Source organism: Syngnathoides biaculeatus, chromosome 19 (genome assembly GCF_019802595.1).
Source record: "Syngnathoides biaculeatus isolate LvHL_M chromosome 19, ASM1980259v1, whole genome shotgun sequence".
NCBI lineage: Eukaryota > Metazoa > Chordata > Actinopteri > Syngnathiformes > Syngnathidae > Syngnathoides > Syngnathoides biaculeatus.
In genome coordinates this window covers 14361804-14388938 of record NC_084658.1, presented here as the reverse complement: position 1 = coordinate 14388938, position 27135 = coordinate 14361804, and the positions used below count along the sequence as shown (strand labels likewise).

The 27135-nt window shown below is 46.8% G+C and overlaps 2 protein-coding genes across 12 annotated transcripts in view; one reads left to right on the top strand and one right to left on the bottom strand.

Annotated features, from left to right (window-relative positions):
• The window catches only part of cacnb2a (calcium channel, voltage-dependent, beta 2a), a 37379-nt gene extending 15894 nt beyond the window's left edge, over nucleotides 1–21485 (top strand). For 2 of the 8 annotated variants that reach the window (XM_061804909.1, XM_061804907.1), the window contains exons 3-14: nucleotides 13201–13320; nucleotides 15483–15605; nucleotides 15694–15830; nucleotides 15954–16030; nucleotides 16103–16239; nucleotides 16969–17049; nucleotides 17621–17679; nucleotides 18565–18674; nucleotides 19290–19441; nucleotides 19832–19927; nucleotides 20011–20175; nucleotides 20285–21485. In XM_061804909.1, coding sequence (XP_061660893.1) covers nucleotides 13201–13320; nucleotides 15483–15605; nucleotides 15694–15830; nucleotides 15954–16030; nucleotides 16103–16239; nucleotides 16969–17049; nucleotides 17621–17679; nucleotides 18565–18674; nucleotides 19290–19441; nucleotides 19832–19927; nucleotides 20011–20175; nucleotides 20285–20989 — 1962 coding nt within the window. In that variant the 3' untranslated portion in view covers nucleotides 20990–21485. Of the gene's footprint in view, nucleotides 1–4915; nucleotides 5180–10895; nucleotides 11155–13200; nucleotides 13321–15482; nucleotides 15606–15693; nucleotides 15831–15953; nucleotides 16031–16102; nucleotides 16240–16382; nucleotides 16403–16968; nucleotides 17050–17620; nucleotides 17680–18564; nucleotides 18675–19289; nucleotides 19442–19831; nucleotides 19928–20010; nucleotides 20176–20284 lie in introns of those variants that run through there. The other 6 variants (XM_061804912.1, XM_061804916.1, XM_061804913.1 and 3 more) reach the window with 6 other exon arrangements.
• A 142-nt stretch (nucleotides 21486–21627) lies between these two features.
• On the bottom strand, nucleotides 21628–27061 carry nsun6 (NOP2/Sun RNA methyltransferase 6). 4 transcript variants are annotated; one of them, XR_009792694.1, is made up of 12 exons: nucleotides 26750–27047; nucleotides 26272–26427; nucleotides 26090–26175; nucleotides 25881–25993; nucleotides 25557–25710; nucleotides 25294–25375; nucleotides 24106–24225; nucleotides 23887–24031; nucleotides 23141–23286; nucleotides 22478–22603; nucleotides 22193–22415; nucleotides 21628–21978 (listed from the first exon to the last, which is right to left on the bottom strand). XR_009792694.1 is itself a non-coding variant. In XM_061804920.1 (12 exons), the coding sequence occupies exons 2-12, from the start codon at nucleotides 26822–26824 to the stop codon at nucleotides 22269–22271; spliced, it is 1350 nt and encodes a 449-aa protein (XP_061660904.1). In that variant the 5' UTR covers nucleotides 26825–26864; nucleotides 26932–27061; the 3' UTR covers nucleotides 21628–22268. The 4 variants fall into 4 exon arrangements, 3 of the variants coding, with proteins under 3 accessions (XP_061660904.1, XP_061660905.1, XP_061660906.1); XM_061804920.1 differs by having other exon boundaries at nucleotides 21628–22415; nucleotides 26750–26864; nucleotides 26932–27061; XM_061804921.1 differs by having other exon boundaries at nucleotides 21628–22415; nucleotides 23183–23286.
• Between the last annotated feature and the right edge of the window lie 74 nt (nucleotides 27062–27135).

Genomic DNA, 27135 nt, shown 5'->3' with positions numbered 1-27135 from the left:
GAGCTAGTCTGTCCCAAAACTTGCACGGTACTGTATATTAACAGACTGTTTTATTTTTTTTGGTCCCGGAACAAGACCTGTAAGCTGCAAAGAACTTCATGAACTGTTCAACCGTAATCGTCTCGTGACATCGAGGGTTGATGAGCTGACCCCGACATTAGCATTAGTCGAGTACAGTCCTTTTCTCCCGATATTCATTTTCCCCAACATCTGACTTGATAGATATAAAGGTAAGCTTTTGACCATGTTTCATCTTTGCTTTTACTCTCAAATCCAGGCCATGTGGAAAAGCCCGGTAAATCTCCTTACAGAGAGAATCAATCATTTTAAAGTGAGTCCGGGATCAAATGGATGCAAGCAGTCGACCTCTCGAGAGTTATAATGTGTGTTTTGCATGCCCCCCACCCCCACCCCACTACACAGCGGATGTGCTACAGTGCCCCACTTTGATTTCGAGTGTGCTGCTCCCTGTCAAGTTTTTTTCCTGACTCTGTGGATGTGTGAGTGTGTTGATGTGCTCAGTGAGCATGTCGTGATTTTTGTTGTTAGCTGCCAGACATCCGTTGACTGTAACACACACCAGTGCCTCTCGACTTGACCTTTTGCTATCTAGCAAAGCCTGACCAAATGATCTCTTTTGCCATGGGCATCCACGGCGGACTTGCCTTGTCTTCTTTGACTCCGTCCGTCACCGGGAGGGTGAGCTTCTGTCCGCTTTTCCTTTTGGATTTCGGCGCGTTCGTCGAGGTTCTGGAGCAGTCTGAGAAGTGTCTTGTAATTGCTTTTTGTGTTTAAAGGTCCGTTTAAGGTTCTGAGGTGGAACGTAGCGCTTCAGTTGTCAAGAAGAAAGCAACAGCAATGCTGCAATTGAACCTTGAAAGTTGAAACACCTCTGCGGTCGTACATTTCTGAATTTGACCAAAGATTTCAGGAAAAATAGGCTTCTGAGTTTGTACCAAAGTTCAGACTTCCAATCTGTTGTCACAGGAGACTTTGAAGGTAGTATTTGATCTTGTTGTTTAGAACGTCAGTAACTTCATTGTTCACCTTTTAGACTCTCCACTGTACATCTTGTCCTTGCTCCCTTCTGTTGTCCGTTATCCTGCGTCCCACCCCCCCACTTCCCGGGGCCCCCTTCGTCTCGATGCCTGTAATTAGAGATGGTCCCGCAGCTCCAGTGACGTGGCGCGTCCTGTATCTAGGTAACCTCAGTCAGACGCCGGCTGCTGTTCCTTGCGGGTTTCATTAACTGTGAATCAGAGTCCTGTTGGGCCCCAGTCAGGATTTTCCATCCATGCTTTTGTCTATATTCTAAAAAGCAGCCTGATATTTTTGATAACATACAGTACAACGGTGCGGGGTCTTAGTTTAAGTTTCTTGTTTTTTTCTTTCTTCCATGAAGACTGTCAAATCGCTAAAGAGCAATTGTTTGCAGTGACTATCATAAATCTGTATCTCTTTCGGGAAAGCTATCGCAACAGATCATCAACGAAGTTATGGGTTGGGATTGCTTCCAGGAATATTTAAAGATTTATCAGTCTAGTACATTAAGTCCTCATGGAGACTTTTTTCATTTGTGTAATAGAACTCTTGGCAAGTCAAAGCCGCCTTCGCGTAGACTTTTGAACAACTCCTCGGTGGTTGGAGTGTTTTTGCAAAACGTTTAATGCCAACCACGGCACTGTTTTCAAACGCACGCTTGACGGACAAACAAAACACTGCTGTTGAGGTCAGATTGAGTTTTTCCTTGACATAGACAACCACAGGTCAGGATGAATCAATGGATCTCGCATCTGTTGTAGTTTTGCGCCCTTTCACGTCATCGCCGGTCTGAGGTTGTCTCGTTGTTGCCAAATGAATTCGTGATTCCCGTCTATGCTTTTGGCAATGCGAGGCTGAGGACTGTTTATGTTAATTTTGTGTTACTAGGGACTCAAAATGTCTGCTTTAAACCTGCATCAGTACTGTACTGCTTGAACTGTGTCCAATACTGTGAAGTCCTGTGGCTATAGAATGGTCCGGTAGCTTAATATATTTTTATGGGTAATTTTCAACAGAAGTCAAGGGAAAATGGTGGCAAGCTTTTGGATCTGGCCTCAGGGCTTGATTTTTACACATGTGGTTTAAGCTAGCAGGTTGGACTAAGGCTCACACGGTACATTTGGCCAGTTTTTCTTGGCTCAGGCAAATTGCAGACAGAGGTGGTATTATGACCAATATTTACATTTGTTGGCGCACTTTACCTGTTTGAAAATCCCCAAAATTGTCCGACACAGTACAAACGGTACAAAAGAAAATCCACCATTTGTAGATGTGTTTTTTTGATTATAACACCAAATAAGTGAAGATAGCTCCAGCACTCTTGCAACCCTTGTGAGGATAAACGGCTTGGAAAATAAATAGATGGACAAATCCACTGCTAGTCAGATTTAGATGACACAATGTCATATCTTTGTCTATGATATTGGAGGCACAAAATTAGGTGGTAAAAATAATGTCGGAATAATCCTGATTTTAGGTGATTCCGGCGTCCGGAGCGTGCTTTCGAACTGTTGCCCCCTCAAAACAAATCAAGAAAAGACGTCTGCGGATATTTTTGGGCTAATGCAAAAAAAAAGCATCAGTAAGAAAGCAATATGTTACGTCTTGGGGCTTACCACAAATTGGGATTTATTGATTCCAGTACCCGTCACAAGGTTTCTCCTACGTGAATCACGTTAGGACTTTGTATTGATTTACCCCCACCGCCCCCACCCCCCACATCGTCCAATTACGGCACATTCGACGCTTGTAAATTGCCTGCGTTGGCCTTTGTGCGGCTGTCAGTATGAATGAGCTTGTTTACCGATCGATGCATCAAAGGCAGTGCAGGAGCTCGTTTACCCCGAACGCTTAAATCTGAACAAATTGATTCGTTACATATCTGGCTTGGTGTTATTGAGAGATCTCTATTTTTGACAGCAGCTCCGACTTCCTGATCACCCGTCACACACTCGACATGCGGCCTCTCCTCCCCCGAGGCTTAATCTCAATTAGTCTGACCTTTATTTTGACACCACAAAGGCCAACTCGCCACGCAGCGCGTTAAATCCCTCTCTATCTATCTTTTTTCCTTCTTCGCAACAACGGAGGATCGCCCTCGCTTGGTTACAGTGCAAACAAAATCCATCCATCAACACCTCTAAGGCTCACAAACCCCCAATAAACATGCCGTAATCCTCACTTAGACGGAACACAAAGCGGGCAAATTACGGTGCGAGGTTTGTAGCCTTTTATTTTCTGTGCTTCCCCGTGGTGACTTCAGGAAGTCGCCTCCAAGAGAAACGTTCTGTCCTGTTTTATGCAAGGTAAGCCAACATTTACCTTTCGTCATTTAGATAAGATGCTGGCGAAGTTGGCACGTCAGTACCTCAAGATGCCTTCTCACCGACTTCCTGGTAAATTGGCGCAATGTAACAACCAAGGATGAATTCTTCTGCCGCTTTCAGACAGAACTTGGATGTTTGTGTTCAGTTTAAATAATAATGTAAATATTTGTTTCCAATTTCAATAGTGCTTTCCCACCAAAGATTTTGTGGCAATTGCTTGTCTCGGGTGTTGAACTTCACACTCCGACAGATTCCGATTCTGGAACTCCTGCGATATTAGACTAAGCAATTCAGTCAAGTGTCTATCCTGTGTCCGCTTTTCAAAGTACATCACAGCAACACAAGGAAACTGCTGACCAGTCAAGTCGGTCCGGTGACGAAGGCTCAGAGCTGACAGGGCTCTTGAAAGCATTGTTTTGTCTGGCGCTGACTACGCTTCACTTTGTCACGTGCTGAGCACACGCTCCGCAAAATAATCCTCGGGGGGGGGGGGGGGGGGGGTTTAACCATGATCAAACCCAATATAATCCAGGATTTAGCCTGGGCTGCCCACAAAACAACTCACCGGGGGGGAATACAAATCTGGCTTTTAGGTTGTAGTTTGTGTAACAGGTTCTTTTATGCAGTCTTACGCTGATCCAACCTTTTTGCTGGGATATGTGACTTAAGCTGTGTCGCACGTTTTAATACATTGTACTGTTTAGATCAGAATTCATTTGGTCCTCAGTTTGTGACAGCCCAGAGATAAACTGGAACGAGCTCATCAGAGTGACAACCAGTGGTAGATGTTTTGGAGCAAAAGTTAGAGAAAGCAGACTTGGATAGTTCGAACATGTCGGTAAAAGGGCGATGAGGATGGAGCTGCCTGGCAAGAAAGCTGGAGGAAGACCAAAGAGAAGGTTGATAGATGTCACGAGGGCGTATGGAGATGGAGAGGAACATGGAGGAGATAAGATGACGTGCCTTAAAAGGAAAAGAACTTCCAGTTTCTTCTTCCAAAAGAAATTCCAATTGCCTCCATTCAACCTTTGCTGATTGCTGAGACCTGGATAAGTGAGAAGCTTCACAGATGAAATAAAAAATCACTATTTTAATTTTGACAGTTAAAATTACTTCTGTAGTTATGATATGAGGGATAACATTTTGTCACATTTTTATTAGTAACAACCCTGCTCTTGTTTAGCCTTGAAAGAAATGTCAACTTTCAGCGGCGTCTGGTTCCAACAACCCCGAAAGGCGCGATGAAGCTTTTGCGACGTTGTCGTGCTGATAATGACTTCCTGATTTCTGGGTCTCACCGACATTTTTCAGGCGATGCCGTTCGTTGAAACAACCCGTAGCCTCTTGGTGGGCAAAATGGAACTCGCGTAAATCACGCGCAAGCATAAAAAGCGGCTGCAGCTGCTTTCTGGAATTTTCAGGCCAGCCCTGTTGGCCAAAGATCTTCCTTGCTTACCCGCTATGTGTGAGTGTGGGAGGGACAGACATCGGGGAGGGAAGAGGTGGAGGGGGGAGGGGGTGGGCTTGTTTTTTGGGTCTGGTGGACAGTTGTGGCGTTCGGAAGGAGTGTGCTCCCAGCGTGGGAAAGACGCTCGTCCTCGCTGCGTGCCTCCTAAGTAGGCAAAAGGAGGGTCCAAAAGAAACTTTTAACTCCTCGCCCGACTCACACTTTTCTTGAGGGGATCCAGACGTAAGAAGTCTGAGGAATTCCTGTGCTGCGCAGCAGAGATGGGCAGCCACTGAGAGTTTTTCAGGTTTTTTTTTCTCTACCGGTAGACATGTTTCACTCGGCGAGTGAGGAGTCGGATTTGGTGAGTTTCAGGAAACTTTTTTTTTTTTTTTCTTTCCACGCTTTTCCGAGCCTTTCTTCCTTCCTCTCTTTGCGAGGGGAAGGGCTTGGACTCTGGCAGAATGGAGGTTATTGGGGCACGTTGTAAGGGGCGTTATCCCACGGTTTGGCTTAAAGTTAACTCGCGCACCGAGGTATGCTTCTGAGTAGCGTACATTCTGTCCAAAGCAGTACTGAACTGAGTTTGGATTAGTGAGGACAATAACGAGTTTAGGTCATGTAGAGAGGGACACAGAACCAGGTGGATCTTGTTACTTGGGAATTTGTCCTCGTGCTACAAACTTTTGTTAAACTGTTTCCGTTTGAATTGTTGTGCTTATTTTTAATACTCAAATCAAGTCTGTCCCCAAGATGATTTTCAAGGTACGCCTGAACTTTTGTCACCTCTGCAGGCATGCAGTCGTGAAGCAAGCACATGCTGCATCTTCTTAGCTGGCGCGTTGACTTGTGAGCGTGTTAGCGCCGAGACGCGTAGATGTGTAAGGCTTTTGGTAACGTAGCGATGCAGGACGCAACCCGCATCGGGCTCGGAATACTAAATAGCTTTTCCCTCGGACACCAGGTTTCACACAGTGACACGCAGTCCGCTCTCCTAGCACAAACCTCTTCTACCTCAACTGTCTCAAAATCAAACTAACCCAAGAATACGTCATTTTGACCTTTGCTTATGAATAAAGAAAGATCAGAAAGAAAGGCTAAAGTACAGGCTGGGTGCCAGTCTGGTGGTTCATTGTTTTGCTTGATTGATTTTGATTGATTGCTTGAACTTGCTTGATAAGGCCATTCTTTTTTCATAACATGTCAGTATATTTTTGAAATACATGGACTAATACTTCTTTTAAATTTAACTTACAGTAAAGCCTTTGAGTTTTTTGACGAAAACTGAGATGTTTATAGAAATGAGTAAAATGACATTTTGAATCTAACTACACGTCTTTACAGCCCATTTAAGAGGTCAATAAAGAACGTTTTGATATTGCCCAAAAGCAAGATTGGCAAAATACTAAAGCGACGCGTGACGTCACACCCCCACTTCATTCAGTCCACATGAAATAAACTCAATGAGGCCGAACGCATTAATCTCGAAGACTCTCCCGTTTGTTGGATGTTATGTTTCAGTGGAGATGGTTAGCTCGCTGCTCGCTCGGCTCTCTCAGCCAGCGCTCATCAATCACCTCGCCGTCTTACACCTTGTACGCCAGAAAGCTGCCGGAATATTGATGACGCTGCGTGAAATAGAAGCGTCGACACCCCCCCACCCATCCCCAAAGGCCAGCCTCTCTCACTCAACTGTACCCTCTTTATCAGCCGTCATCCTATTATAGCGCTCGGTGTCTGGCGAGAGAACGAGCTGCTAGATAAAGAAGATCCTCGCAGTGAGGGGATTGACTGCTAATGAGCGCGTCGCCCCCTTCAGGGACAGCAGCCGCCAGTCGCAGGTAATTTTTTTATTAGCGGCCTGGGATTAGACCATAATATGGAGCCAGAAGTTCTAAAAACCCTAACCTAAAAATAAATGCTGGCGCACGTGGACGTGCGGCGAAGACTTCCCGTAACGTCTGCTAACAAAACCGATCTCCTTCCCAACATATCGGTACCAAACTTTGCTCTCAGTTCTCAATTCAGCTCATTTCCTTGACACAAATTACAGTAGTGTACTACTTTCCTATTTAGACAGGGCTTTGGCCACATCTGGTAGCATTTTAGGGCGTTTCAGAAAGAGCTTTATAAACTGCAAAATGAAATGAATTTTCAGTGAATTGCTAGGGGTCGGTTCCACGGGAAACAACGAGAAAAGTGGAATTTATGAATAATGAGCCTTGACTTTGGCTTTAAACGCCAACCCTCCACAGTAGTCGTTGGAGCATACCTGCGCTGACCCTTCGTCTCGCCCCGCCCATGTTTCGCCAGTCCTCATCTTGTCACGTGATTGAAAAGCAGCAAGTCCATCAAGGCGATGGCACGATGCACTTACTTAATGCGCTGGCACTCGGAATGCTGGGTAAACACTTTTCACAGGCCCAGTCAGTGTCACCTTGATGTCCGTGCAGTAGCGCCCACATTCTTTTTTTTTTTTTTTTTTTTTTTTTGGCCACTCTGGGACTCGTTCTCCTGGCCCCTTCTTTTATTGTCTTGTTGTTTTCTCAGCAAACAGACGCGGACACGCGCACACACGCTTCACACCGCTTGCTCAATTAATATCAAATATTAGTAAGCAGTGAGCGTAGCAGTTGGCTGTCATTGTGCGCCAAGCATTTCAATGACTTGAGCGAGTTGGCAGTGATGGCCAGATGGCAGGGGAGGGAGAGGCAGCCCAGAATGCGTCACGACGAGGCCCAAACCCGCGAGCGCACGTGCCGCATTGTCCATTGTCGGCCTCTTTCTTGACGGTCAGAAGAACAGAACACCAAGCACACAATTCTTCTTCTCTAAGAATGCAGATTAAGTTTTTGTTGACATGAGGAACAAGCCATGAAGTGGTTTTTTTTTTCCTTCATTTGGAAAAGGTTTGAACTGAAAAACAGTTTTTGCGGTTTCCGTAGTTCAATGCAGCCTTGGTAAAGCGGTAGAGCAGCAAAACTGCGAACAGAGGGGACCTAGTCAAAATCACCATCAGTGTTGCCAAGGTAATGACTTTTTTTGACCCCTCGAGCAACTGTTTTTCCCCAAAATGTCTGGTTGAGTTTCATTCCTGCTGCAAAACAGACAGGTGTGATTGGAATCATTTTAACGGTGGAAGAAAAAAAGTAAAACCCAACAATTACTTTGAATAATTTGCGAAGAAGAAAGTCTGTGTTTCAGTTCTGATCCTTATTCTGTCCCGCTATAGAGAACAACAACAAAAAATAAAAAATCCCCGCTTTCGCACTGTAAAACAAGCTTTTGTTGGTTCAAATCCAACAAAGTATTTTAAGATACTGTATTTGCCAGATATAAATATCGTTTTCTCCACATTGAGAAGGAAGCCGGCAGTGTTGAAGGTCACTTTCTCGAAAATGCAATCCTCTGTGCCTCCCTCTTGGGCGAAGGCATAGAAGGCGCTGGAAAATCCCTGCCGGAGATGACAGAAATCAGTGCTTATGATGGGATATATTTTGAATGCAAAAAAGTAGAGATGGATCTTTGGCCAGTTGAGTCAAAGACAATACAGTCTAGACTTGATCGAAAGAGACAAGGTCCATGTCAGTAACTCATCAACTCCACCTATATTTTTGACTTGATTGCACCGCTTAATAGTATGTTGATTCATTTGATGCGGTAAAAGTGACCGCAGAAGCTTTCATATCGTGTAGATCTGACCATGAAGCTAACCAACAAATTGTTTGACACGAACTGAATGATCGGCGAGTCACCGCACCGCATTGCGGTCATTCAGATCGGATCGCGGGGGAAGTAGCTTCAGCAGGGATACCCAGACTTCTCTTTCCCCAGCCGCTTCTTCCAGTTCTTCCGGAGGGATCCCGAGGCTTTCCCAAGCCAGCCGAGAGTCACAGTCTCTCCAGCGTGTCCTGCGTCGTCCTCGGGGTCTCTTTCCGGTGGGACACGCCCGGAACACCTCACCAAAGAGGCGTCCGGGAGGCATCCGAATCGGATGGCCCGGCCACCTCATCTGGCTCCCCTCAATGTGGAGGAGTAGCGGCTCGACACTGAGCCCCTCCCGGATGACCGAGGTTCTCACCCGCTCTCTAAGGGAGAGGACCAGTGCTATAGAAAGCAGATGGATAGTTGGAACCGCCGTTACATTTTTAAGTCATGGTAGTGCTTCAAAATTGGGACCACCTGTATTGTGGATCCTCAATTACTTCTTTGATAGATTAATCAGACCTTGTGTATGAATCTCGTATCACCACCCTCCAAGGTTTTACTTTTGTGTTAGATGTGTCATTTTGACGCCTCTGAGTGAAAACAGAATGTTGATCGGTTGTGATCATCGAAGCTGATTAGCACATCAGCCTTTCATGTAGGATTAAGGCTCCTCGGGGAGTAAACACTGCCCGTAGAACAAAAAGAAAACAAGACACAACTTTGTGGTCCAGCAGCCAGCTCTCCCACACCGGTTGATCTCTGAACTCGCATAACCCTGCGACCAGTCAGCAGGAGCAACATGCGTCATCAGCGCAGCAGTGGTTACATTTTTAGCAACCTCTCTCAGACAAGTCTAACTCTGTCCACTCCTAAATGGCGATAGGAATGTTTTAATTAACACGCTAATTATGCTCATTCGTCCTGTGCGGCTTAGCGATGGCGCGGTATGAATCTCTTGTGGCTCCGCAAGGCACCTTCGAGTTTTAAATAAAGATGTCTTTTCATGTTCTCCGACATGACCGCAACTAACAGTAACACAAAAAAGAATGTAACTTCTTGAAAATGGAGGGAATGTGCAAGTGTGACGGTACTACAGGGACCAAAAAGTCAATTAATTCAGTAGTCACAGAGTTCAGATAAGACTGAGAGGTCACACGGGTAAGTAGGGATCTTGTTAAAAATGTTCAAACAAAGCCTTTTAATACCCAGTAGCTCCAGTGCTAAAATTATTTTAAATAAATGTGAGAAAACTTCCTTAACCTTAGAACAGTGCTGTGATTGTCCTAGACCGGGTTGAAAATGCCGTGATGGCAGGTACTTGGGAGGTGGGGTCACCATGGCGTGCTGGTGGGAGAAAGTTGTTGTGCCACGGTAGTGTCTTGGCGGTACTTTCGATGCCGTAGTAAAGGGCGTGAGGAAAAACAACAAAGGAAGATGGTACCAGTCCCGCCGGTAAATAACGCCGGCCATTTCCTGAAGTAACGGACTTTGGGCCGTTTTGAGTTCCAATCAGACTCTATTTTCTGGACCTAAAATCTGGACTGTGTTCCTCCAGGGTCTATTCAATTGAGATTCACATGTATCCACTCTCAATGAGTTACTCATTATTATTCATTTTTTTGTCGACCAATCAGCAAATAGCATTATGTCTAGCCCCGCCCCACGCAAGCATAGTGAATGGTACCACTTTCTGAAAAGTGAGCCTGTTTTGACCATGTTTACAAAAGATGAGGCAAAAAATAAACAACGCACAGCAAAGGGAACAGTGCCGAAATCAACACCCCCTTTAGTTGGGGCTGTTTTTGACCTTGTCGATGCCATTAAGCAATCATCTTACTACACACACTGATGTGTGTGTAGTATGTCAATTTAGACACGGTCAAGTCTCCATCACGTATTGTAGCGAGCACCACGCGTGAAGACGTGCGTGCACGAGGCGTTGTTGTGCAGCCTAGCCGGAGCCCCGCATTGCGAGCAGGTGGATGCAATGTTTAGGGGGTAACTGAGGGGAAAAAATGTGGGGGAGTGACGGAGATGGAGGAGGAGGGGTGGACAGAGACAGAGAGGCAGAATCACTGAAATAGCACAGGCGAGCTTGTGACAAACGCAGAGAGCAGCAAGAGCTTGCGTCAGGGTGGCGGCACCTGCGAGGCTTCATTAGCGCCAAGGAGGAGAGTCGGGACGCTTGAGCTTGCTCGCATGTGAAGTGGCAACGGAGGACGAGGAGAAGATGGGCGGATGCGGCACATCGCTGCCACCCGATTCATCTTGGGAGTCGGCACCTGCTGCAGCCGTCTGAGGAGACCGAGGGAAAACATGCGCGGGGCAGGCGGCTCCTGCGGATTTCCTCGTCGAGCAGCGGGGCTCGCCGGAGCTGCGGCAAAACCCAAATGAAAGCTGCGTTCCAGAGCGAGGTGTTCCAAGGCAGCCGCCGTTCATGTAGCGCCAACGTTATTTCTACCTGTAGCCAGTGCAGCAAGTTGACCACGGCGGCGCAGGTTCGAGTGTGTACTCCCGAGTGCAGCGCTAGCGGCTCAGGACACTGAATGACCGGCGTGGCTGATGAAGGCCACCTGGATCCGCTTGCTGAAACGAGCCAAGGGAGGTCGCGTCAAGAGCTCCGATGTCTACGTAAGCACACGTTTGGAAAAGTTGTTTACCGTCTTGCGTGCTCCCGATGGTTTGATGGTACGAAGCCTACGGGATGCGGTGCCAGGGAGAAGTTGTCACGCCTCATAATGTTTCAAATGTTTACCTGATTTCTCAAAATCTTCATGCAAACTTGGACGGCGAACAAGTCTCGTTTAAGTCCTTGAAGGGTCGATTGGTCCAAGGGATGGTAGCGCGGTTGAATTTTTGGTGAGCCATTCTGTCTGAGAATTTGGACTTGCTAGGTTTAAATTTTGGCGCAGGCCTTTCGGTGCAGAGTTTTGGATTTTCTCCCGATACTCCGGCTTCTAGTGCATGCACGTTCCAAAAATATTAGGTTCAGGTGAGACTGAAGTGTGCGAGTAGCTTAATGGCCGGTCGGACTGTCTGCCTGGTAGTCAGGAGTTTTGGAGTTTGGTTGGTACAAGTGAGTACCAAGATCGCTCCCAAGATACGCCTGAAATATGCAAAATCGTACATGCCAATGAGCCCCGATCGGAAGCGGGCATCCCAAACAGACGGGAGATGCTACGTTTGCCCACGCAGGTTGAGCGTGATGGTTCAACCTTGGCGGGGTTTGCAGACATGCGTTCAATTATTATTGTTGTTGCACTATGTTGACGTCTGCACAGTTGTTTTCCCTCATTTTGGGCGTGTGCACACGCGTGCACTTGTTTGAGGTTTTCATTCAATGACGTGAACCTGCACGGCGTGTACTAGGTGCTAAACCGTGGGTCTCATACCGCTTGAAACAAGTGAGCAGCATGTTGACATTCCGCCTCGTTTGAGTTTCTCAATGCGGCACAACAAAGTCTGGCAAGGTTTTTTTTTTTTTTTGCACATATACCGGCACCCTTGCGTAATCACAACAGCGCCGTCATCCCCTAAATCAGGTAACGTAGACGAGGGAGCGATCCGCCGTGATGCGCAAGCGACGGTTGGGTAATTTTAATGAAGCGGCGTGCGCGAGGGAAGCTATTTTTAACTCAGGGGGGGGGGCAAGCGTTGTTGTGGTGGCGCAGTGGGATGAATGAAAAGCCAGCGTGCGGGGGGGCCAAAGTTGCGTACGGCTGCAGACCAGCCGCACGCTCGTGACCAAAACAACGTCTACTCATTGTCGACTCCTTTTACGTGTACTCTTGCTGACAGATGTGTGGGGGTGGGTTTGTATTGAAATTAATATTATACAGGTTTAAGCAACATTAACATGCTTTGTTGAATCCGTTCAGGCTTTTTAGATATATATTTCTTTTTTTTACTCTTTCAATGGTTAATTTTATTGCATTATATTCATTTAGAGACATTTTAGGGAATAGACAGCAACTCTATCCTTACTTATATAGTGCTTTATCATTTTTTATTCATTATTTTTTTTTTTAGTTAAATTTATATGAAGGCACTTCTCCTTTCTTTGCTTTGATTAATGAATTTTCTTCCATCCCATGTATTTCATTTGATCAGTTATTTTTAATTTTTTTTCATACTGTATTCATTTTTAAGTAGCATATTTTTTTTGGTTCTCTTTCAGGTACTGTTTCTATTATTTTCTGTTACAAATAATTTTGTCTGGGCAGCATCTTTTGAAATGCCTTATAGCTTATAATATATATATATATAGCTTTATAATGCTATGTATTAGATCAAATGAAATTAAGTCTTTATGTTGCAAATGCTCTATTTCAGGTGCTTTATTATTTTTTCTTAATTGTGTGTGTGTGTGTGTGTGTATATATATATATATATATATATATATATATATATACAAAATGTATTTTTCCTGTTTTTCTGGCATTTTATTTTTCTCTTTATTTTTTTGATTTCACCATTAACTCATTGACTCAGACTTCAAAACTTGTCAATGGCATTGAATGAGTTAGTTCAAGTACAAGTTCAACAAAAGTTTTATATATATATATATATATATATGAGTCTTTGTATCTCAAGCATAGACTGAGAATATTCAAAGCAAAAAAAAAAAAAAAAGGTGTCGTATCTATTTTTCAAAAAGTGGGCTTTATGCGTCCGCAGGGTTCGGCCGATTCCTACACCAGCCGTCCATCAGACTCTGATGTGTCTCTGGAGGAGGACAAGGAGGCAGTGCGCAGAGAGGCAGAGAGGCAGGCTCAGGCTCAGCTTGACAAGGCCAAGGTAACGTCCGCCGCCTGACGCTTCTCAGACGACTTCACGCCGCTGTCCGATCATTTCGGAACGGTCCGTACTCACACGCTGCCTCTGATTCTACCCAAGACGTAAAATTCCACCAGTTGTATTTTTGACGCAGTGAAGACATTCACTCGGGCCAAAATATTATGTGGTTAGTGTGCATATCTTAATAACTACCTTGTATCCGTACCAAAATGGAGTCGATGGAATTGTTTGGGAATTGTTTGTTTTTTTTCGTGCAGCCTCACGATTTACAAGATGTGCTCTGCGGTCACAATTATCTAATAATTTTAGTAGCTTGTAAACAAACACACTGGAATAACAGTCAAGGGTCTCCTCCTTACTTTCCAGTGTCCACCCTCTCATATTTGAGTTAAATTTTGAAAAAAAAAAAAAAAAAAAAAACCCCAACATTTTTCTATTGACAAGCCATGGGATGGATGAGTTGTAAAAATGAGCGACGCTCGCTTATCGGGGGTCCTTCGGGGGGTTCCGGAGAACCAGTCGGGCCCAGGTCAGAGGAAGTGCAGACGCTCCAGCTCGGGATTGTTTATGGGCAGATGACGACTTTTGATATAATCTTTCGCTCGGTGTGTTTATTTTTTTATTTTATTTTTTTTGCTCTCTGCTGTTTGTGGCCTTTCATGGGCCTTAACTGGAAGGTTGTTTTTTTTTTTTTTTTTTCGTACCATTGAAATGAATGGAAATGGAGTAAAAGTTAATTCAACAAAACTTGACATATTCAATGATAAAGGTGTGACTGTTTGCTGAGATACGCTAAGTGATCATACACGTGCAAATGATCTCACAATTTGGTAAACCAAAAGCCGCGCATGGTGGCGGGTTGAAAACCATCCAGCCGGCCGTGACGCTTTCTCACTTCAGATGCTTTTGCTCGCGGCAACAATGAATGCAGACAAAAGACGGCGCGCTATCGTTTGTCGCCCACTCAAGTTATTTCGCGCACAACGGAGGCCTTGTTGATTTTGACGTGTACCTTGCACAGTATTAGCACTCAAAGTTTCAACTCGGTGGTCTTGTTTGTCCTTTGTGCTCAGGAGTAAGTAAGCAAAAAGGAAAAAAAGAGATTGGTCTCAAAGAAGTCTGTTGTTGTGATGGATCTCGACCGGGAGACGTGCTTTGCGTGTCTGGGAAAAACGACAATTTGCCTGGGTTGTGAGTGGAGAGTTCCCGTGGACCTGAGCATTTCCACTGCATTTTTCAAAATGGTGATCATGATAGACAATTTTAAACATTTTTATGGGGATGTCAGTTCCGCGACATTTTCAGTCGCTACGGCAGAGCAACAGAGCAGAGTCTCTGTTATTGTCCGAGTAGATAGATTGTCAATGTTCATTATTTACATCCTGACGTCTCCCAGAACATAAATAGAAACATATGTCAACATGCAAATGTGCTTTCCATGCATTCATTTCAATTTTATCTCATCTTTTCTTTCCCTCCCTGCGATCTGTCTCACTCGCCCCCTCAACACCCCACCACCAACTGCAGCCAATATGGCGTCCCTAATGAGCGCCGGCGTTGCGGAGGTACAATTGGGCGGCGCGTTGAAGCGCACCAATTTTTTCCCATACCTCGCGTTACCTTCACGTGTCGTCACGTGACCGAGAACGCTCTGCCTTGGCAATGCACAGAATGATGATGATGATCTTCAATTACGCAAAACATTTTTATTGGTGGCTTAAACAGGTACTTTCCACATTTACCACCTGTATGAGTTACATGTACTCGGTTACGGTTTATTTTCACATTTCCAATAAAAATGTAGGTGAGTAACTGCACCACCCCGACCTTAAGTCTGGGTCACGAGAAGAAAACGGACTTTTGAGCGGTAGTCAACGGCACTTTTCCCCCCGTCAGAGGTCAGAATTTTCCGACTTTGCGGGTTTCTGGAACGCAGCGTTCGTCCTGTTGCGACGTCTGCCGCGGTCCAACATGCGCTGAAATGTGGTTGACCCAGATTGTGCGTTTCTTCTACGTGCCAAAAGAAAATCCGAACTTCCAAGATCTTGTCGATTTAATTTCACTTCTCATCTGACCCCGGTTGCTCTCTTCAAAATCCAGGACAGGATTGTAATTAGAGTTAACGCGTTTGCTTTTTCTGATCTTCTGACGTTCCGTTTCAGACAAAGCCCGTCGCGTTCGCCGTGCGCACAAACGTCAGCTACAGCCCCAGTCACGAGGACGATGTCCCCGTGCCCGGGATGGCGCTGTCCTTCGAGGCCAAAGACTTCCTCCACGTCAAGGAGGTGAGAAAACCCCGACGGCGACGCGACCTTTCCCCTCCCCTCGCTCAAGCAGACGGCTGAAGGTCTTTGCGGTACTTTTTCCCGGTAGAAATTCAACAATGACTGGTGGATAGGCCGTCTGGTGAAGGAAGGCTGCGAGATCGGTTTCATTCCCAGCCCGGTGAAGCTGGAGAACGCTCGAGTCCTCCAGGAGCAGAGAGCCAAACAGGGCAGGTTCCATTCCAGGTAAAAAAAAAAAAAAAAATCTGTGAAAATTCAGTTTGTTGGACATCCATGCATCCCGCACGCCATTTTTTTTTTTTTCTTTTTAATGTTATTTGACACAAACTCCTCTCCGTGTGTTTTCAGCAAACTGGGAGCAAACTCTTCGTCGAGTCTCGGTGACGTGGTTTCCAACTCCCGCAAGTCAACCCCTCCGTCGTCCGGTAAGGATCCCGCGCGGGCCCGCTGACGTTCCGTTTTTATTTGTCCCAATAATTCTTGGCCACCGTCGACAGCCGTTGACATAGACGCCACAGGCTTAGACCCGGACGACAACGAGCCGCCGCCGGTCATCCTGCGCTCCCCCCGGTCCGCCGCGAACTCTGTCACGTCCCCCTTAGCAAAAGAGAAACGAATGGCCTTTTTTAAGAAGGTAAACCGGAGGCCCTCCCTCTTTCGAGTTCCCCCGCTCGGCGAATGGCCGCTTTTTCTCGTCCTCTGCCGAGCAACCGTGAGCACGCACGTTTCCTTCCGCTGCCGCCGCTGAACTTTTTCCTCTCTCTCTGCTCACCGCAGCCAAGCAGAAGCAGAAGTCGGTAAGTTGTGCCCGCGCACTGACTCGGCCTCCTTCCTCTGTCCGCTCTCACGCCAAACCCTGCCGGCATGCTTGACGGCCAAGTGCTCACCTGTTGTTGTGAGAGCTCAGTGTATCGTAGTTACGTGACTTTTTTTTTTCCCCTCCAAAGCATCGAGTTTATTTGTAGAGCACATTTCGGCAGCAAGTTGAATGAACGCAAAAACGGCTAACGGAACATTTGACATTTTGCTGTTCAATTAAGGTGCACCTCACGAAAGTCTGATTGGTGCCGTGAATACAAAAACATCATCAAATCGCGTGACTTTTGTTGACGTCGCCACGTTGGCGGTCGAGCTAAGCATTGCTCGACGCTAAGTTGGAGACGACGTCCAGAGTCTTGTCCGATACCGTCAGACATTTAGAAGGTGAAAATGAAATGTACACGTAATAACCCTCTGAGTTTGTTACATACACTGAGGTTTCACACCGTGATCCAGAATGCTCCAGTGCTGTATTTTTTCAATTATTGCTGTATGTGATGCCTTGTATTTGCCCGTTTTCCACCCGTATGCTTCCTCCGTACAGACGGAGCACATCCCCCCGTACGATGTTGTGCCTTCCATGCGACCCGTAGTTCTGGTGGGACCGTCACTCAAGGGCTACGAGGTGCGTTCGAGCGCTCGTCGTGCATTCTTTTCTCTGTCCTTTGGCCTTGGTTCGGCGAGAGTATTTAGAACCACACAAAAATATTAATGCAGTAATTCATCTCTGACATATCCAACACCCAAAAACTATTTCCTGTGTGGAATATAATTCACGTAATTTGAAAAACACAATCATTCTAATCATAAAACTGCCATTTAAACGGGTGAAATCCCATGAGTATATTGTTTTATATATTATTATTATTATTATTGTATATTGTTTTGAGCAGGTCCTGAAGTTGTGATTTATTGAAAAAAAACAAAAAAAAAAAAACAAAAGACAAATGCATGTAATGATGATTTGAGAGCACCTTGTGCTTTGTACGTTTTTGGCTCTCAAAGTTCAGAGCATCCAAAATTAGTAAACCGTACATAAGAGCGAGAGAGAGTTGATTTTGGGGGAAAAAAAGAAAAAAATCACAAAAGAAAAATGCATGGAAATGTTTTATTCAGGGATTTAAAAAAAAAAAAAAAAAAATTGGGATCATTTAATCTGATTTTTTTTTTTTTTTTTTTTTCCCCTCTGCTTACAGGTGACCGACATGATGCAAAAAGCACTGTTTGACTTTCTGAAGCACCGATTTGAGGGACGGTAGGTTCTCATCCCGCTTCCTTCCGCATTCCTCCCCCGCTGAAGGCCGAAGCCCCCCCCCCCCCCCCCCCCCCCCGGGGAATAAGTAACAAGTCGGCCCGGGGAGACACCAGTGTGTCGCTGCTTGAAATAGGCAGGCATGTCCTTAATAGGCCATCGTGGGCTCGTTTCTCTTTCTTTCTCTCAACGTGGACTCATCTGAGGCAAGCAACCCGCACGCACACTCGCGGGCTGTATTTCGTGCCGCAGTCGCGTTCGCGTACTCGTCGAGGCAGAAGATCCATCTCGGCATTTATTGGCAGTTATTCATTTGATACACCGCAGGCGAGGTAACGGCCGCGCTAAAGCTAGCGCTAACACTAACGGGGCCGGTTAAAATAAAACTTACTGGTAAATATCACTGAGACACGCCAGTAACGCAGCAGCAACACGCTAGCACAGCGCTAACAGGGCCGGTAAAAGTCACTTCCTCGGCACATATATTCCCCCGGTCTCACTCTTTACCTTTTCCGCTCAACCGCCCCCTTGCGGCCATTAGAAAAAAATGCACAAATTAGCCACATCGCCGCAAAAACCGCAGGGTTGAAAGCATGTGGGGGGGAAAAAAAGTTGCGGCTTGTAGGCCGGAAATTACGGTAAATTAAATTGATGCATAAAATCATATTTACAATTTATTTTATATTTATTTACTTTGTCACAGTGAACATCAGCTTTATTGGCGCTACGTGTGCAGCGGCGTCAAACATTTACATAATCAAAGAGAGGGTTAAATCTGTTTGGGTATTCCGTGGAATTCCACGTACATTATGTGACACTAAAGAAAAGCGATGGGCTCATTTGTCTCGGGGCCTCGTCTCACCTCGCGGTCTCGTCCGGTGCCCGCAGAATATCCATCACTCGCGTGACGGCGGACATCTCGCTCGCCAAGCGCTCCGTCCTGAACCATCCCAGCAAGCACGCCATCATCGAGCGCTCCAACACGCGCTCCAACTTGGGTGAGTCCATAATGCACGTGACGTGAAAAGTTATCATGACCGCAATGATGCTGGTTCACGGTATTATCACGATGACGTGAGGAAAAAGGAAAGATGAGATACGCGCTCTGAAAATGTTGCAACATGTTTTGATTTTACTGCAAACAAATCATCAAGGAAATCTAGTTGTTGCCATTAGATATTATAAAGAGAAACATTTATCGTGAATTTTTACACATGCGAGGCCGTACAAATAATTTTTACATTTTTAATTTTTGTACAACTCAGTCACAGTATTCAGTCATATAGTCTGACGGCTCAAGGCCGCCGCTTGTTTGTTTTCAAGGCAGTTATTATAATGCCTGTCGATTAATTTCACATGTGAAGATTGCGCCCGACGCCAAAGAAATTCAAGTTGGCTAACGTCTCTCGCCCCCCCCCCCCCCCGCCCCCTCGCGTGTTGACAACAACAAGCGAGTCGCGCTCATTTGGCAGCAACATCACAAGTGTCGACGTAGCCTGAGCGCAAAGCGCTGGGGGGGGGGGGGGGGTTGTGTAACGGACCCTCATTCAGTCTGAGCTGCCTTCCTTCTTCCGCGAGCGCCCTTGAAATATTTAGTGGTTCCCTTTTTTTAGCCGAGGTCCAGCGAGAGAGGGAGCGCATCTTCGAGCTGGCGCGGACGCTGCAGCTGGTCATCCTGGACGCCGACACCATCAACCACCCGTCGCAGCTGGGCAAGACGTCCCTGGCCCCCATTATTGTCTACGTCAAGATCACCTCCCCCAAGGTGAGAGCGGCGCGCAAAAAAAAAAGTCAGAATGGTGAAAAGGCCACGGGAGATATTTGATCTCATGTGATCTTCCATCCATCCGTTTTCTTCACCGCTTATCCTCACGAGGGTCACGGGGCGTGCCGGAGCCCATCCCAGCTGCCAGCGGGCAGGAGGCGGGGGTACACCCTGATCCGGTCGCCGGCCAATCGCAGGGCAGATAATGTTTTTGGGGTGTGGGAGGAAACCCAGGCAGGTCTGGGATCGAACCCGGGTCCTCAGAACTGCGAGGCCAACGCGTTACCAGCTAATCCACATTTAAATCTAACACTAGAAATATTTCGATAGTTTGGTTTGTGTTTGTTTGTTTTTTCTGGCCGTGCAATCAACCCACTGTGTCGCCCTCAGGTGCTGCAGAGGCTCATCAAGTCGCGGGGCAAGTCTCAGGCCAAGCACCTCAACGTCCAGATGGTGGCGGCCGACAAGCTGGCGCAGTGCCCGCCCGTGAGTCACCGTCGCAAGACGGCACTTTTTGCGATGATCGTTTCATATTTCTGATTGCGTTTTTTCCTCCCGTCTCCTTCCAGGAGATGTTTGACATCATCCTGGACGAGAACCAGCTGGAGGACGCCTGCGAGCACATGGCCGACTACCTGGAGGCCTACTGGAAGAGCACCCACCCCGACAGCGGCGACGCCCCGGACCCGCCGCCCGCCCCCGCCCTGCCCTCCTCGTCCTCCTCCGGCGTGCAGGTGCTAAACGGCAGATCGTAGGAATTACGTGACACCCCCCAAAATATGTATCTATCAAGGCGCCACATGTGACATCTGTTGGCTCGTATTTCCTTGCGTTCCGCAACAGGGAGGCGGTACGGAGCATCGAGCTGAAAAGGCGTTAATCGAGAGGAAGGGATCCCGAGAGGACCGCCGCCGCCACCACCACCACCGCCGCCATCATCGGAGCCAGAGCCAGGACCGGGACCGGGACCGGGCCGACGAGGACGACGACGACGACGACGAGGACGAGGAGGAGGAGGAGGAGGAGGAGGAGCGGCCCCTGCGAACTGAGTCGTCCAGCAGAGGGCCGCCTCGCGCCCCGCACCGCTCTTCTTCCGCCAGGACTGAGCACCACCACAACAACAACAATCACCACCACCACCACCACCGACATCACCACCACCACCATCACCGGAACAGGGGCCTCGGCCGGCAAGAGACTCTGGACTCGGAGAGCCCCGAGAGCCGGGAGACCAAGGACGCCGCCTGCGTGGAGCCTCACGCTCAGCTCCTCCAGCAGCAGGAAGCCGACCGGGAAGACGAGGAGGAGGAGGACGACGACGACTTAGGGGAGCCCCCGCAACCCCACCGGGACTACAACCACCATCATCGCCACCACCACCACCACCACCACCATCACCGCTCCAAGGAATGCGAGCAGGACCACAATGAGCGCAACAAGCAACACCAACAAAGGCCCGCGCGCGACAACAACCACCATCACGACAGGGAGCCCAAAAAAAGAGCCGACGTGGGCGAGTGGGCCCGGGACGCGTACATCCCCCAGTAGACCGGTTTTTTACTACCCCCCCCCCCCCCGAGCCGCTACACCTCCTGACCACAGCATCCTATTTATGTCCACTTCCTCCCGTTTTCTCGATGGCAGCGGTTCTATGATGTAGATACGAGCATACAGTGGGTAGAAAAACTCTACACACCCCTCTACAAGTGCCAGCTTTTTTTTAATACATATATATATATAAAAAAAACTTTCCCCACCTTTAATGTGGCCTATAACCTGTCCAAAACATCTTTACTTTATTTGCACTTCCCCTCCTGACTCAATTGAATTGTACAGAAATCAGGACAAATTAATACAAAGCTATTGGTTATTATTTCATATTGAAAAAAAAAAAAAACCTGGCACGTGAACAGGGGTGCGCGGACTTTCTACCCACTTTCTATCCACGTGTGTATCTATGCATAGATCCTCATGGATATGCATGAATGTTCACAAATATGCATATTTGATAAAAAAAAAAAGCATGACTTTGTTCATGTATCGAGATGTGCTCCCCGTCTACAGTTTTTCAATGTGTATCAAAGTCTGGCGACGCTTGGAAATAGTTGCACCCCTCCTTGAAAAACACCCAGGCTGGCACAGCTATAAATAGTTTTGTCATCTTCTTCTTCTTCTTCTCCCCCCTCGCTCTTAAAAACACTACTGAAAAATTGAGGTAGGCTCGCGGGGCCGTTGCCGTGGCAACGTCACTACCAAAAAGGGGACGAGTCTAAAATAGGCTCCGAGCGGGTCGGTTTTCCCGGGAACGGCGCCAGCTAGACAAACATCCATAAATGATCCTTGAGCATGCAATAACCCCCATTTTCACCGGCTGCAATAAATTCTTAATACCTCTCGTGACCTCGCCGCTTCCCGGTCTGCGCGCGCACGCCGGGGAGGGGGAGCCGCCGTCGGCACGGCAACGCCTCCGCCGCACTCGCCTTCCGCCTCGGCGTTTGTCGTCGACGTGACACGACGGCATTTTTGAAGCCCAAACTCTTAAAAAGTGCGGGGAGATGATATATTATAAAACGAGTCCTGTCCAAACTTAAAGCCAGGAATGGAGCTGAAAATGCTGAGATTTAAGGAAGTTCCCATCTCCTTGAAAATAAGTATATGGTTCACATTAATGACAATTGTTTTTCTCGGTCTGATATTTGTAGATTACAAAAATTTGCCATTCAAACGAGTGCGTAAACTTTTAAACTCAACTCTGTACTTGCCCATGTGACGTACACCAAAGTGTCCATTTTCGTTGACTGCGCAATGGCGTTTTCAGCCTTTCGGGTCAGTTTTTCCGGAACTTGGCGATGAAGAATCCGATGGTGTCGCCGTCGGGCCCCCGGCTCAGCTCGGGTCGGAACCTCTGGAGGAGGCCCAGCTGCTCCGGGGACAGCCCCGCGCCCGGCATGCCCTCGGCCCCCACGCGAGGCTCCTGGAGAAGCCAGAGAATCAATAACGTGTCCCGGTATGCGGTTTTTTTTTGGTTCTTCTGACCTGAGGCAGCAGCGCGAGTCCGGGGAAGGTCCGCAGGGCCCAGGCCACCTGCTCCTCGTTCTCGGCCAGCGTCACCGTACACGTGCTGTACACCAGGACGCCGCCGCGCTTTAACGCGCGCACAGCCTGAAAGTACCAAACGCATATCTTCATTCGAGTCACACTTTGAGTATTATTAATCATTTTTATCAGATGAACGCGATGCTCACGATTATATCGGTGGATAAAGGGTTGTGCCATACGCACATCATTGAACTGGTTATCGTTTGAATGAGTGGGAAAAAAAATGTCACTCATATTTGACACCAAAAATTGCTATCAATGGATCGGATAATCCATTTTTTTTTTTCCAAAACGATCAGGTATGTAATTGACTCTTAAGAGATGAAATACGACAAAGTGACTCTCACATACAGTCAATGTATTTTTTTTGGGGTGGCACGGCGGCTCAGCCGGTAAAGCGTCAGCCTCACAGTTCTGAGGACCCGGGTTCGGTCCCGACACCGCTTGTGTGGCGCTTGCACCCGCGACCCTCGTAAGGATAAACTGGCTGATTTATTTCGACGATATTATTCAAACGCTGGCAGCGGATTATGTTTTATGTCCGACAGCAACCGTGACTCTACTGCTCTCTAGCGGTGAGAAATGGTAGTGCACACGTACGGCACGGAAGAGGCTTTTTTGCAGGGGCGGGTAGGAGCAGACCTCCTTCAGAGTCCAGGCGCTCGCCAAGTTGGGCCTCTGGCCGAGGCCGCTGCAGGGGGCGTCCAGCAGCACCCGGTCGAAGCTCTCGGGAGGGAAGGGCGGCCCTGGAGAACAGCGCAGGGGGGTCAGAAACGCCCTCCCAAGTGCTCGCCCTCAATTACAAATTTAAGTTTTGTTACCATGTAGCCTATCCAACGTGTTCAAAATAAGTAAACTAAATTATATATTTTATACAAAAAAAAACATACTAAGAACTGAATGAAATTGATTGTAAACATTTAAAGTGTGTGCATCATGATTAATTCATCCCCCCACCAGGGCCAGTATAATGAAGACAAAACTGCTAAGTAAACGGCAGTCTTAGTAGTTTGCCGCACCGTTTGTGCTCACATTTTTGTTACAAAAGTGCCATATCGAATTTCTTTATGAAGCTCGCAAACGTTCCTCTTCTGTTTAGTTTAGGAGTAAACGTTAACTTAAGTTGTGTCACCACGATAAGTTGTTTTGTTTTTCCTCATGTAATGATAAATATTAATTGTGAATATACACATATATATACACACACACATCGTGAATTTTGGATTAGTACTGAGGGCTCCAAAAATTCCCACATGACAGAGGCGGCATTAAGACACCCCGGGTTCGGAATGCGTGGAAGCGTGGTGACCTTCATAATATAATAATAATAATATAATAATCGTCACCTTCTGCGCCGCAGTCGCCGTCGTCGCTCACGACTTTGGTGCTGTTGAAGCAAAACGCCGCCACGCTGCGCAGCTGCAACGTTTCAGCGTTCCGGCGAATCAGCTCCATCTTGTTTCGGATCTTGTCCAAGGCCACCACCTCGCCCTGACCAAAAAGGAAAATAAAATGATTTCCCCGTGAACGAAAGATGAGGCGGCAGGTGCCATCTTGCCACGGACCCGATCCTCCATGAGGGCAGCGATGTGGCACGTCTTCCCCCCCGGCGCGGCGCACATGTCCAGGACGCGCTCTCCGGGGCGAGGACCCAGGACGTGGCCCACCACCACAGACGGAAGGTTCTAGCACAAACGGCGAACATTACTGCAGAATTTGGAGTCTCCAAAAGCTGACTTAGATGAAATTATTTATTACGGGACACAGGATTATTTATCATTATCATATGGGATTTATATTATCACAGGCATCTTCCGGCTTGGTTCTCGTCCAGGATGATGTCAAACATCTCCAGGGGACGGCCGGGAGGAAAAAGTGCATTGAGAAATTTGATATAAATATCGGTCCACTTTTTGGATGTGTTCGGTTTGACATGTTGATACCATTTTCGGTCCTATCTGCACGGTTACACTTTTTTCAAGCCATGCCCGTCTCAAACAGTTTTTGATTCCAGCATCCTCGCTCGATCTTCATCCTTTTTTTCCCCCAACACTTTCGCCAAACTTTGAACACGCCGTCGCTCAGTTGGCGCTATCTAAGTCCCACCCGCCATTACTTGGCTAACTAACAAGTTCCACTGGGATTTCTGAGAACCGAGTACACATGTACATGGCAATGGTGAAACTCGGTTAACCACGAACACGATTGGATCGTGTATAACTCTGTTGTCCAATCGAGTAATCTGCCGCAAACGACTTTGAATGTTTAAATATTTACACTACCGAGCAAGTTACAACGGCATATGATAGTCGCGCTTGTGCTAGCGCTAAGCTGAACTTGCAGCTCGGAGGCGCACGATACCCTTGAAATTTTCTCAACGGATTTGCGCTTACCTCGAGAATTGTCATTTTGGTCTGAAAAAGTCAGAAATTTGGGAAAATTCTCATCCCTGACATATATATAATATATATATATATATACATACACATATACACACACACACACACATACATAAACATACATACATACATATACACACATTTTTTTAATTCATTATTTTCCATATTTATTATACATTTACTGACATGTTTTCAAAAAAAAAAGATTTTTCTTTTTCCCCACATATTGTGGCTTGCCACGTGTGGCCGCTGGGGGGCAGTACAACCCAGCCATGCAGTTGCATTCGGAGAAGAGTTTCACAACTACCGTAAGTGATTGTCAAGCAACATCGAAAAATTATTTTTCGTGTTTACCTGTAAGAAGGCCAGGCGAGGTAAGACTCCATCAAAGGAGGGACTCCTGTAAAGGGGCTCCGTCATACGCACGCCGACACCCCTGGGAATGCAAAATGAGCAATTTCACACCATCATCGCGTCAAAAATTGTCAATGTACATAAGCATTTTTTTTCTTTAGCTTTTTTTCCACGATGCCAAACATAAAAAGTCTGACAGCCGGCGATGACAAAAAAAAAAACTTGAAAACATGTCGCATTTCATTTCAAACCTGTCTCGCTACCTGACGGTTTCTCCCGCGCCGAAAATCCCGGCGCGGTCCCTGCGGGCCACGCCGTTGCCCACAAATATTTTGCTCCCGCGGAAGCCGAACGCCCCCCGGGTGCACTTCCCCTCCACGTCGGAGTACACCGACACCGCGTCGCCCGCCTTCATGTCTGGGGAAAATATCACAATGTTTTAGTATCATGAGGTATCATGAGGCTTGAGCAGCAGATTTTGTTTGACCTTTGAGTACCGTTTTACTTATCATCCGACTTCCTCGCTAGTTTTGTTTAGACTTTTGAGGCATGCAGTATTTTTGCAAATCCACTAGACGGGTATTTACACTTGGGACAGGATAGAATCCCGGGGGCGAAGACGTCAGCGCCCCTGAGCACGGCGTGGGCGCACTGCGCCCCCACCACCACCTCGGCGTCGTTGCCGAGCTGCTCAACAAGTCTGGGAAAAGAAAATGAAGTCAACATTGCAGGATATACATCTGAAAAAAATCATTTTTATGATAAGGAAACTTTTTTTTCTTCGTTTTATTTGTACCTTGGACCGACCACAGGGATCAGCAGCACATCCGGGACGCTGGGATGCGGGACCATCTTCGGCTCCTCCTCCCATCCGCACGTTTGCTACAGAAAAAAAAAAAAAAAACGGAAACACGACATAAATACTGATGACTGATTTGCAAAAAAAAAAATGAATAAATGAAAGGAAAGCGATTTCACCTTCTTGAGCTCGTCGGCCAGCTCGCGCCGGATCTCTTCGAGGGGCGCCAGGTGGACGCTGGTCCGGACGCAGGTGTAAGACGGCGGGTGCGACAGGCAGGTGAGGAGCGTCTGGAAATGGCGCTCGGCTTCTTGATGGCCAACAGACGCCAACAGCTGCCGACAAAAGACAGTTTCAAGTCGTTACAAAAAAAAGGCAGAATAAAAAAATAAATCAAAAAAATTAGATGTTTAAAATAAGCCTACGGATGTTTTTTTTTTTTTGTACGTTGAAGTCGTCACATATAGCATCCTCCTAATATCAAAATTTAACTTACAAGGCATACAAATTTAATTTTTCCGCACTCTCACTACTTTTGTTTCCATAATCCCATAAAGACCCCCCCCCACGTTATATCGTCAAACGATACTCCATTGGGATAATCATGTTTTCTTCCAGTACCGTGACACAAAATGAGCAATTTATATAAAAACATACCTCTTTGTTGAGGAAAACTCCCTTCAAGTAATCGGCGACGTCCGGCCTCAGAGATATTTTCGGAAAAACTGACATTTTGTCCGTTTTTGTCACCGTTTAGCTTCAGCGATAATATCTACCGAACAACGTGACTTGTAAAATAACAATTCTTAATGAATATGGGTGTCATATTTTAGACATACCAAATACGCCGAGTATTCCAACTGTAATTATAAAACAATATTCCTCTCTAATGTGTTCAATCGTCCACCAAGTCTCGGAGAAACGCAGCTGCACATCATTTGGCCGTAGACGTCGATGTACTTCCGTTTCCTCTTTCGTCATAAGATCGCGCATACAAAATGAATCACGCTTTTAAAAAATAAATTTTATAAATATGCATTTCA